Source organism: Notolepis coatsorum, assembly GCF_963971535.1.
Source record: "Notolepis coatsorum genome assembly, chromosome: 13".
NCBI lineage: Eukaryota > Metazoa > Chordata > Actinopteri > Aulopiformes > Paralepididae > Notolepis > Notolepis coatsorum.
The window spans coordinates 8762197-8774866 of record NC_140177.1 but is presented as its reverse complement, the minus strand read 5'-3'; the positions used below and the strand labels follow the sequence as shown (position 1 = coordinate 8774866).

The 12670-nt window shown below is 47.7% G+C and overlaps 1 protein-coding gene across 1 annotated transcript; it reads left to right on the top strand.

Moving 5' to 3' along the window:
* The first annotated feature begins 3331 nt into the window (after positions 1-3331).
* Positions 3332-9044, top strand: uqcrb (ubiquinol-cytochrome c reductase binding protein). The gene is made up of 4 exons (XM_084326956.1): positions 3332-3386; positions 4169-4237; positions 7289-7455; positions 8881-9044. Exons 1-4 carry the CDS (start codon positions 3368-3370, stop codon positions 8956-8958), a joined length of 333 nt encoding a protein of 110 aa, XP_084183082.1. The 5' UTR covers positions 3332-3367; the 3' UTR covers positions 8959-9044.
* Positions 9045-12670: the final 3626 nt, after the last annotated feature.

Sequence of the window (12670 nt, the reverse complement as noted above, 5' to 3'; positions counted from 1 at the left end):
CGTGAAACCTTCGCCACGGAGTCCCCGTTCCACCTCGCACGTCGTGTCCCGAAGGGCACCTGGAAGACCGTCACTGACGCCTGGAACGGCTACCACAGCGTCCCCCTGCGTGAGTCGGATCGCCACCTCACTACCTTCATCACGCCCTTCGGCCGTTGGCGCTACACCAGGGCACCGCAGGGCTTCCTGTCGTCAGGGGATGGCTACAACCGCCGGTTCGACGCCGTCCTCTCGGACTATGAGCGCAAGGAACGATGACGTCATCCACTATGACACTGACCTGGAGCAACACTGGTGGAGGACCATCGACTTCCTCACGCGTGTCGGCCGGTCGGGCATCGTGTTGAACCCGGATAAGCTTCAATTCGCGGAGAGGTGCGTCGATTTCGCTGGCTTCAGGGTGTCGGAGTCTACCATCGAACCACTCCCGAAATACTTGGACGCCATCCGGGACTTCCCTACACCGGGCTCCACGACGGATATCAGGAGCTGGTTCGGCCTTGTTAACCAGGTGGCTAACTATGCCCAGCTGCGTGACACGATGGCTTCATTCAAGCCATTCCTCAGCCCACGTTGTGTGTTCCGATGGTCCCCCTCTCTGGAGGAGGCCTTCCAGACGTCCAAGCAGGCCATAATTGGGGCCATCCGTGAGGGCGTGGAGATCTACGACATGCAGAAGCGTACCTGCCTCTGCCCTGACTGGTCCAAGCTCGGCATTGGCTACTTCCTGCTCCAGCAACACTGTCACTGTGCCTCGGGCATACCGGACTGCTGCTCAGGAGGATGGAGGATCACCCTCGCAGGGTCGCGTTTCCTGTCCCCTGCGGAGCAGCGTTATGCGGCTGTCGAAGGAGAGGCCCTGGCCGTGGCCTGGGGTCTGGAACAGACGCGGTACTTCACGCAGGGGTCCGACAACCTCGTCGTGGTCACCGACCACAAGCCGCTGGTGAAGATCTTTGGCGACCGCACGCTGGATGAGATTACGAACTCGCGTCTATTTAGACTCAAGCAGCGCACCCTCCCGTGGCGCTTTGACATTGTGCATCTGCCTGGCAAGAGCAACTATGCCGCTGACGCCACTTCAAGGCACCCTTCCCCCTCTGGCTCGACGAACGGCATATCACTGTGGCTGCCGAGCGAGCCTGACGCCGTGGAGTCAGCACTCATGGCCTCCATCCGTGACGATGCACGAGAGCTCGGTGCCGTCTCTTGGCCCCTCCTCGCACGGGAGACAGTGGCTGACGAGGGCCTTGGCCACCTCCTCCGCCTCATCGAGCAGGAGGGTGGGATTGACGTCAACGACCCGGCCTTGGCGAGCCTGTCATCAGTCTGTGAGTCCGTCTACGCACAGGACGGCGTTCTGCTCTATCAGGACCGCGTCGTGGTTCCCCCATGCCTCCGTGAGAGAGTCCTTCGGCATCTCCACGCCGCCCACCAGGGGACTTCAGCGATGGGGCAGCATGCCCGAGCGATAGTCTACTGGCCCGGGATGTCAGGGGACATTCAAGCCACCAGGGACGGGTGTGCAGACTGCAACCGCAATGCTCCGTCACAGGCGGCTACACCCCCCCTGCCATCATCACCCCCATCCACTCCGTTCGAGGTGGTGTTTGCGGACTTCTTTGACTATGGGGGCCGCCACTACCTAGTTGTCGGGGACCGGCTCTCGGGCTGGGTGGAGGTCCTGAGCTCTACGGCTGGTACTGCCCTGGCAGGCTCAGCAGGCCTGGTCCAACACCTCCGTTCGTTCTTCGCCACCTTCGGCGTACCGGAGGAGCTCTCAAGCGACGGCGGTCCGGAATTCAAGGCGAGCCACACTGAGGACTTCCTCCGCCTATGGCACGTCAAGCACCGTGTGTCCTCCGTCAGCTTTCCGCAGTCGAACGGGAGGGCAGAAGTGGCGGTGAAGGCTGCTAAGCGCCTCCTGATGTCCAACACCGGCCCGTCGGGCAGCCTTGATCAGGACCGCTTCCTGCGCGCGATGTTGCAGTTGAGAAACACACCTGACCCCGACTGCAACCTCTCGCCAGCGCAGATCATCTTCGGCCGCCCCCTTCGGGGCTCGCTCTCCTTCGTGAACCGCCTCGAGAAGTTCTCGAACCCGCATATCCGCCTGCTGTGGCGCGAGGCATGGGCGGCAAAGGAGGACGCCCTTCGGACCCGTATGTCCCGTACCACCGAGTCTCTGGGGACTCACTCAAGACCGCCCCGCCCATTGGCACTCGGCGAGAGAGTATTCCTCCAGAACCAGCAGGGCCCGAGCCCTCACAAATGGGACAGGTCGGGTGTGGTGGTGGAGTCACTGGGCCACGACCAGTATCGGGTCAGGGTCGACGGTTCGGGACGTCTGACATTGCGCAACCGACGTTTTCTCCGCGCCTACACACCGGCCACACCCTGCGCCCATCAGCAGTCGGCTGCGCCGTCGCCGCCACCTACTGCCCTGGGACGCCTGCCCCCACCCGTTGTGCCCACCCTGGCCCCCACCCGTCAGCCCCCGCCCGCGATGCCCCAGGGGTTTGCTCAGCAGCCGGCTGATGGGCCCCGCGACGCGGCTATGTGCGCCTTCCCTACGGCGCCTGCAGATGAGGCGGCCTCTGACCTCACAGCTCCTGCCGGTGCCTTCCTGGGCACGCCGCTCCCGGTGCCACGGTTGCCACCGACGCTGCCCCTGCCTACTCGGCCGGGCCGCGTGAGGAGGCCGCCTGCACGTTACGAGCCCGAGTCCGGCAGCTGGATACAGGATTTAGACCGTTAATCTATTCCGACCCTTAGCTTTCCGGTCTGGGGGGGATGAAGAGTTTATCGCCGGCCACTAGAGGGCAGCGTCTTACCAGCATCCAACCGGATATGCCGTGCACTACGCTGAGCGGCCATCTTAGTTGTCATTCTTCACTTCGCCTCCTGCAGAGACGTCGTTCATTCCTTCATGTGAGATGCTCTATGCACTATTACTGTTCATACATATTATATATTATATTATTATGCATTATATAGATATATATATATTTATGTGTTACTATAGTGTGATTGTGTATTCAGGATATACGTTGTCAGCTGACTGTGCTGTCTGTGTCTGTTTCAGGGTGTCTTCATCTTTGTCTTTTATTAAATACTGAAACTGACATTGAGGAGTGTGTTTCTTCAGTGGCCAATCAGAGAGCGTCAGTCAGTGCCAATCAGAGAGCGTCTCCGAGAAATGCGGCTAGGTTTCGTAATCACGCGGTAGGAGGTAGAGGCTACCAGCAGATGGCGGTAATGCGACCTTAAGGATGCAGGCTGCCGTTAAACCCAATAGAAGAAGAAGAAGAAACGCAGACGTCATTTTACCCAGAAGGCACCATATCATTATTCGTTCTCGAGCAAGATGGCGACGAGGGCACCGGGTAAAGTTCTCTTGTGTTTTTGGTCGTAATATTTAGTCTGAAATCGATCAGATAAACGCTCTTCCACCATTGAATCTTATTATTGTACCTCCGTTGAAAGTTGCGTTATATAGGACGTTGTGTATGTCCGTGTCCTGGGCTGTTGTGTGTGTGTGTCCTCTAACGTCCCTGTGCTAACTACTGTTAGCTAGTCCTGCTAGTGTGAGCTAACTACTGTTAGCTGCTGCAGGTGATTTGTTGTAAGGTTATAGGTCGTGTCATTCATAAAAATAGCAATGTTTTGTTTTCGGGGATGAAAAAAATAAAACGTGCCATACTCTGCCCTGTACTCTGCTTGTCCTGACGTCATCCGACCAAGCTCACAGTGTTAGCTAGCTAGCTAGTAGCTAACTTAATGTAATGATCTTCTATCTGACCAACCTTTTAATAATGTGCCGTTATTTACGTGATCTAATATATATATATAGGCGATGGGTTATCCTATCACCCTCGAGTTATGTAACTCATATTATGCCACCAACTGTTAAAACCCTTTCACTGCCACACTACAGAAGGTTAACCCTTTACTATCACACTAGTAATGTAGTGATGGTAAAAGGGTTAACCTTCTGTAGTGTGGCCGTGAAAAGGGTTAACTTTCTGTGTATTTTGTCGCAGTGAAAAGGTTTAACCAGTTGGTAGTGCGGCAGTGAAAGGGTTAAGTTCAGGTTTCTATTAAGTGTGTCCTCCTCTCTGTGGGTGTAAAAGAGAGATAATTATTCCCTTCCCCTCTGTTGTCACAGCGGCATCTGGCAAGCTCCTGCACGGCTTCCGAAAATGGTACTACAATTTAGCCGGCTTCAACAAGATCGGTAAGAGCAAAATCGTCGCCCCCAACACCACTCCGTGAAAGATAATAATGGATCTCGGTGCACAGAAGGACATAGGCCCACACGCGATTGTCTGCTAAGCACATTCAGAAGAAGATGATGATTTGGCCATTTACTCCTTTGAAATGTGTCTTTCTGCACAGATACACTTACAAATGCCCCCCCCCCCCCCCCCCCCCAGGGTTAGAAATTAAGCCCCCCTTAATTTTGAAACCCTGGCCCCCTCTATACATGGGCTTCTCAGCAGAGCGGTCACAGCGCAGTACAGCGTCCCTGGATCAGTTTGGAGGGTCGGTGCCTTGCTCTCAAGGGTGCAGAGTATCGAACCAGTGACCTTTCCATTACTGGTCGACCTCTATACCTCTAGGCCACCACGTTTTAAACGTTTCAATATGAAGTTATTCATTATGTTAAATGTTGTATCTTTACATTATTAGGCTTGGCTGTGGATGCTTGCCCATGCATACACGTGAGCACAGGAACTATAGGGAGAAACGCTAATTAATTGTGTATAGGGATGGGAATTTATAAGATTTTATCGATGCGAACCCATTATCGATTCCTGATATATTTATACTTTCAATAAATAAATTGGAAATGCAACATAACTAAGCTGGTTAGAATAACAACATGCAACTTGACATTTCTGATTGTCTTATCATTTATTGTTGAGCCCCCATGTCAGAAAAATACAAAAACTGTAAAATGTATTACACTTACTATACACTTAAATAAAATAATGTATTTGAGAACTAATTTAATCTATTATTGAACTGTAGTTGCATTCAACAGGTCGAATTTGTTAGCAATAACCTACCTGTATAAATAAAGGCCAGCTCAGTGTTCTCTCTCTCTGCAATGAGCACGGCTATTTAGCTAGCTAGCGCCTAACGTTACTTTACCATGTAAATGAATTACTAGGATGCAAAGCATTTTCAGTTTTCACTGCACACACAAAGCGATCGCAATATCGAGCCCTTTAGGTTTTCCTAGTCAAGGAATCAAATAGTCTGCTATGGCTGCTGCATGCGTGGCGCTAACGTTATTGTTTTTAAATGCGCAACTGTCGGAAAAACATGGCATCGATAAGAGAAATCGGTAGTTGGTGCGGCTACGTGGCGTAGTGGGCAAGGCGCTCGCCACGAATGCGGAGACGCTGGGATCGCCTGTTCGAGCCCTGCGCTCCACATTGCTTTCAGTTTGGCTGAGAGCAGTGCCTCAGTTGTTTATTAAAGGGGTATTTCACTTTGGTAGAACTTGTCAAAAATCAGCGGTCTTTAGACTTACCTCCATCGTCGACCACCACTGTCCTACACTACAGTCGTCCGCTGTCGACGCCACCATTCCTCCCAGGTGTCCCAGGCTCTCTCATTCACTTCCATCCATTTTGGAGATTGTGTCTAAATGTTCAAATCATCAGCAAAGGAACTATTTTCTCTCTTAAATCAGAGTAGGGTTAATCAGGTAGTAAAAACAACACAAGCAGTGTAAACAAATAAGTCAATATAATTGACTATCTAACTGAAATATACAGTATTCACAGTATCACAGTATTCACATAAGGTGCAGTATGCATAAGGTAGTGTTATAATTTACTATCTAACTAACTGAAATATACAGTATTCACAGTATCACAGTATTCACATAAGGTGCAGTATGCATAAGGTAGTGTTATAATTTACTATCTAACTAACTGAAATATACAGTATTCACAGTATCACAGTATTCACATAAGGTGCAGTATGCATAAGGTAGTGTTATAATTTACTATCTAACTAACTGAAATATACAGTTATCACAGTATTCACATAAGGTGCAGTATGCATAAGGTAGTGTTATTGTCCTCCTTGGGTTCCTATTAGTTCTAGTTGGATGTCTGGCAGCAGTCCCTGCCCACCGTTGTGGAGCCTGATGGCCGCTGGTATGAAGGACTGTCCCGAGTTTATACTTCAGAAACATGATATTTAGACTTGGTCCTCAAAATAAATGGAAGTGAATGAAGAGCCTGACACCTGGGAGGAATGGTGATGTTGGCGCGGACAGCGGTGGTCGCCAGCTTACCTGAAGATGACTTCAGACGGAGGTAAGACTGCTGAAACTGGACAAGCATAGCTGCGGAGCCTTTGTAGTTCCATGCAATGCTAATCCCTCCACACGAGAGCGGAATGAATGCGACTCGAGGCGAGTGGGCCAATCGCAGCGCTTGCAGTCCTGCGTCTCAAGGTGAGTGGGCCAATCACGTCGTAGGCTCTGCCGGGAGGTTCCTTGGCCTACACCGGGACCGGCGACGTCGTCTCCGATGGCAGTTTAACGTTTGAGCATGCGGTAAACTTTTAACGTGTGTCTCGCTTATTGGCTTTTTGTCGAGAGAGGGGCAAACATCACTCTCGAGTCACATTTTCTACTCTGCCAGTCCAGGGATTCAAACCAGCGGCCCTTTGATCACAACAGGTTTTGGCGTCTCAAACCTCGAGGCCCGTAGGCCAGGCAGTTCACAGCATGCGGGCAGAACAGAAAATGGGCCGACGGTAGCATGAGCTGAAGTAGCCATCCTCACCCAGGTCAAAGGTCAATGTGTGGACGGAATATACTGTAATGCTATATTATTTTCTATATTTCTATATTATTTTCGCTAACAATTTTGAGCTAAATATTACTTTTCGCCCTCATCTTGTGACCCACCTTATTACTAGGGGTAGGAATCATCAGGGACCTTGTGAAAAGATTAAATGATTATTATTAGAACTATGATTGAGTTATTAAAAATCTTCCACAATTTAGTTTTTTTTGTTACGGTGACATCACAACAATTAAAATTGGATCCTCATACTAGCAAAAATATGACATTAAAACCCCACAAAACTTTAAGCAGAATCGCAAAAAGTAGAATCGGACTGAGATCGATTATCAATATTCTCCCACCGCCACCACTACTGTTACTGTAACTAAGAACTGACTCTTAAGCCAACTTTGTTCAAACTAATTTGATAGCGCACGCGTGTCAAGCTGGTTTGTGTTTCTTCTGTGCGTCAGGTTTGATGCGCGACGACACCATCCACGAGGACGCGGACGTTAAGGAGGCGCTGCGCCGGCTGCCGGAGACCGTGTACAACGACCGCATGTTCAGGATCAAGAGGGCGCTGGACCTGTCCATGAAGCAGTCCATCCTCCCCAAGACCCACTGGACCAAATACGAAGAGGTACGTCCAGGTTATAGCATTCAGAGGTTCATTCATTCATTTTATTTAGTTTTTCGTACATGGAGGGTACAGTTCATCTTTGCACAATATCACCAACATATTCTCTCTTTTTTTAACGTGATACACCCGCTGGCCGAAAAAAGGAGCAGGATGAAGAAAACCTATGTTTCCTGCCCCCTTCCAAACTTCATATTTATTTTAACATAATGGTCAGCTCAAGTGCACCTTACAGCTTCATACCATATAATAATTATAATAATCATTACCATAATTATAATAACAATAATAATGATAATATGACCATGAATAATAATAACGGTAATAATAATAACAATAATAATATTGCTAGATACCAGGCCACGTGAGCGGATCGGCGCGGGCGAGAAATCCGCTCTTCGCTCTTTAAAGCTTGGTCCGCTCCGCTAATCGCTCATGTTGACCCCGCCCCCAAGTCGCTCAACGCTCACCTTGAATCGAGCGCTCCCCACGCCACATCGCTCAGCAGATTTTTTTTTTTTTTTTTGGAGCATGGTTTAAATGAGCTCAAACTACAACAGTCTACACCCCCTGGGGCCCTTAACAATTGTTTGTATTGAGCCGCATTGTAATTGTACCCATTCTGCAATGTTAAATAACGTTGTTTATCCATTCACTAGCTCTATTAAGCGATGATAGCTAGCCTAGCCACAATGCTATGGTCGCTGCCATTAACGTTAGCATGTAAGCTAACGACAACAACAATGGCGTCGATACTTTTTTTAACAGGATGTGAGTGACAAAGCCTGAACAGGATATCACAGGTTCACCCTTCTCATTGGTTGAAAATGGCCTTCATGTTTGTACATCGCCATCTGTTGCTTTGGCATTGTACTACATGTATATTACATCAACAGTGTTGAACCACTGTGAGCGGCCCGGAGTGGATTGGAGCGGAGGAGAACTCTCGCTCCGGACGTCGCGCCGACTCATTTTAAAACCCACTCCTCGCTCACGTCAAAACCGCCCGCTCCGCGCCCCGCGCCGCTCACATGCACTGCTAGATACCCAAATAAACAAACAAAAAAACAACCTGCGTCACGAGCCTCGGATGCACGTCAAATCAAATTTAAAATCAAATCAAATTTATTTGTAAGGCCCGACAACACCCGTTAATGTCCCCATGGGCCGGACACGTCTTCTTGAAACAAGTCAAGAAGAAACATCACAATAAGTCAAGAACATCATAAGGTCCAACAAATGCAAAATAAATGAATGGGGTACGTCGTCCAGGTTATATCATTTAGACTCGGGGCAGTCAATGGCACCTCAACACGCTGCCCGGGAGGAGCGGGACTCTAACTGGGAACCCCCGGAGCCACTTGTCGGCCCATTTGTAAATGTATTGTACATTTATTCACAATAGTTTCTCTTTGTAACGCGTTGTAGGACGTCTTCTACCTGACGCCGTACCTGGACGAGGTCATCCGAGAGAGGAAGGAGCAAGAGGAGTGGATGAAGAAATGAAATGCTTCCCGTTTCCTTGTCGTTGGTCCGACAAGGAATATTGTATATTGTTGTAATATTTCAAATAAAATGTAACCTATATAGAACCGTGTGCTCATTAATAAATTACAAGTGTTGGAATAGGTGGACCTTTCAAGACTTGTATCTTGCCCAAGCGTCTTGTGTGAAGCGGGGGTGTGCTCAAAGTGCCGCCCTCTGGAACGCTTCTGTCGGCTCACGTGAGTTCAAGTCAAGTCAAGAGATTTATTTGTCACGGCATACAAGTATACAATGAGTTCTTAACCCTTGCACGACGGTTCACCGTCTGTAGTGTGGTAGTGAAAGGGTTAACCCTTTGTCGTGTGGCGGTGAAAGGGTTAACCTTCTGTATTGTCACAGTGAAAGGGTTAACCATTTTATTTAACCTTTATTTTACCAGGTAAGGATCAAAGATCTCTTTCGAGCAAGACCTGGAATTTGGTAGTGTGGTAGTGAAAGGTGTAAAAGTATGTTATATTTGGTCCAGTTCCAATACAGTTTTAAACCAACCTACAACGTCACACAGTACTTTAAGAAGGTAAAACAGCGGCCCCTATGGGCTAAGTGGTCGAGGTAAAAAGCTGGCCAGGCTGTGTGTAGTCTTTTACCAACAAACTTAAATTTTTCCGCGATCTGATTGGCCACTGACGTTTCTGGTCATGTGAGATCTGCGCCAATCGCCAAGGTTAGAGTTTGTCTTAGAGCAGGGCGATAGAACACCAGCCCTGATTCAAAACTCTAACCTTAACCAACTTCGAAAGAACCGCCTAAGCCTAACCAGTGATAGAACTAGGCGTTAGGTAGTTTGCAGGCTGTTAGAGGCGGAAATAGGCGCAGAAACGGGCGTCCCGCGATTGGCGCAGATGTCACATGACCAGAAACGTCAGTGGCCAATCAGATCGTGGAAAAAAAAATGCAAGTTTGTTGGTAAAAAACTAGACGCGGCCAGGCTACCTGACTTCAGTCTTCAAAACCTTGAGAACCCTGGAGTAAAGGTTTTAAAAAGTTAGAATAGATTCGTACGTCACATTTGTATACTTTTTATTTGTTAATGTCAGGTTGGCACCATTTTGCAGACTCAATCATTGTTGCATACACATTCTATTATATACAGAGACACTGATGTACTTAAAGATCCCCTCTACTCAAATTCCTTTTTTAAAAGTCTAATCGTTAACTCCTCTTGGAGGCGTGACTTGACTACCGTATATGCAGACTATTTGTGCAGAACCGATGAAGCCACTTTCAGTAGTTCATTGGGCAATTTGGTGGGGAAACTATTTTGATAGTAATTGTTATTGAATATAGACGAGACATTTTTTAACGGTTTAAAATACATGTTGAGGGGATCTTTAAGACAATATTGATATATATACACTAACAAAGTTCATGATTAGGTGACATAATATTCACAACAAAGTGCTTTCTCTAAGGTGAATCTAAATGAGCCTTTTATTTATTTATAGTTGTATAACAAGAGTCTTATAACTTGGAGCGTGACTCATTTTATACAGAAGATGGATGTTCAGCACTACCTGAAGTCTGCTCCAGCGACCCCTGTTCAAGTGATCGTTTGCGAGGACAGATTGGCACACGGTGATGCCACAGGGCTGGGTATCGGCACTGATCAACCAATTCCAATTGATTTAGATTTGATATCCTGGTGTTCGGGATGCAACACACTTTTCCATTGTTGTCAAATGTAATTTGGTGAGTTTCCTTTTAGTAGTTGAGCAGAAACTCTGCAAGGAGCCGCACTAGAAATAACGTTTAGCAAAGATCCACTGAAAAAAGGTATAATTAAAATATCCATCTTGGGATTTTTAAGAATGGATTGGATTTCGGCACCTCACCAAACATAACTATGCCAATTTAATTTGCACATAATCTCGCACACGTCCAAAAATGTTGCACACGTTCATTTAGCTTTTCACACGTTATTGAGGGTGAATGAGTTTGAATATGGCCACCGCCAGTAATGTCATCAGGGACATTGAATCCTTGTGTTAAGTACAGCGCCATGAAATTATGTAGATTAAAAATAGACTGCTACCTTATCATGTCATTGAGCTGTAATTAACACAACGCAAGGATTCGATGTCTTCGATGACATCACTGGTGGCCATATTAAAACTAATTTACTCTCAATAACGTCAAACTAAATGAATGTGTGCAAAACTAAATATTTGGATGTGTGAGATTACATGCTAAATAAATCAGCATTCATCTTTTTGGTGAAGTGCTCCTTTAACACGAATATCATCTTTTGTCGAGTGGCTTATAGTAGAAACAGAGACGTGGAACTCTCACTGCTTCCGTCCCCAGCTCTGGGAAGATGAGCAGACCTGGGACTCTACCAAATGAACGGAGTGAGACGTACAATTGCTTAAACCAGTGAGCGTAGAGGAGGCTTATTTGATTGAGCAACAGATTTGCCACGTTTAGGGTCTTGGAAACATATTGACATTTTAAACTCTGAATGTCATTCAGTCGATACATTTTTTTAAAGGGATTTTTGTCATATTTTTAGGTACATGATGATATATTTCACCTTTTGATGATTTACAAAATATTAGGGTAAACTAGGCTAACTATTTGGCTAGTTTTTACATCAAATTAGGACTATCTTTAATTTACAATGTTGAAAATTAACATACCTGATATTTAAGCAGTTGATTGCTATTGCTTAGTCAGTTTCTCTAATGACGCGAATGACGTGCATAGAGTTTCCCCACCTGTCTTCCCTCTTCCTGTATCCAGCCTCTTTGGTAGAACTATCAACTTCCACCCAAAGACACAACCTTCACATTGTGCTAAAGAGATCTGGCCTCTGCAGGGTCCACCGGTGACCTAGACGCCTGAATACTTTAGACAACAAATGTTTGTTTCCGCGTCTCTGATTGGCCAGGTCATGTGACATGTGCGCCAATCGTGGGACCGCAAGTTTCTACACTGGTTAAGCTCAGGCGCTCTTTCGAAGTTGGTTAAGGTTAGAGTTTGTCTTAGAGCAGGGCGATAGAACGCCAGCCCTGATTCCAAACTCTAACCATAACCAACTGCGAAAGAGTCGCCTAAGCTTAACCAGTGATAAACTAGGCGTTAGGTAGTTTGCAGGCTGTTAGACCCGGAAATAAGCGCGGAACTTGCCGTCCCACGATTGGCGCACATGTCACATGACCTGGCCAATCAGAGCGCAAAACTCGAACGCGGAAACAAACATTTGTTGTCGAAAGTATTATACACGACCTAGACACCTGCATAAACGATATCCAACATGTTAGATTCTACACAAACGACTTGATTCCCCAGCTGTAGGGGTCAAAGGTTTTATTTTTTATTTTTTTTAATCTTTTCCCCCTCCTTTTTCCGATTTTTCTCCCATCCCACCCTTCCTGGTTGTTGCGCACTTTCCCCTACTGTTGGTCCGAGAGACCGGAGACTGTCACATGCTTTCCTCCGACGCATGTGCAGCCAGCCGGCAGCCAGCCTGGCAGCGCAGGTTCTCACCGGGAGAGTGTAACGTGTGGGAGGCCGCACTACCTCTCTCCAGATCCTACCCTCGCTGAGCAGGCGCCCCGACCGAACTGTAGGGGTCGCTGTCCACAACGCCCAGGACCCACCCGCCAGCTTTCCCACCCTCTAATACTGCCAATTGTATTAGTGTGAACGGCCAGCCAAGCTGGTGACAAGTGAC

Bases quoted from the DNA above. Each gene is read 5' to 3' on its own strand.
- uqcrb (XM_084326956.1), top strand. The intron at 4,238-7,288 runs GTAAGAGCAAAA...TCTGTGCGTCAG, and splicing joins AGCCGGCTTCAACAAGATCG to GTTTGATGCGCGACGACACC. The intron at 7,456-8,880 runs GTACGTCCAGGT...AACGCGTTGTAG, and splicing joins ACTGGACCAAATACGAAGAG to GACGTCTTCTACCTGACGCC.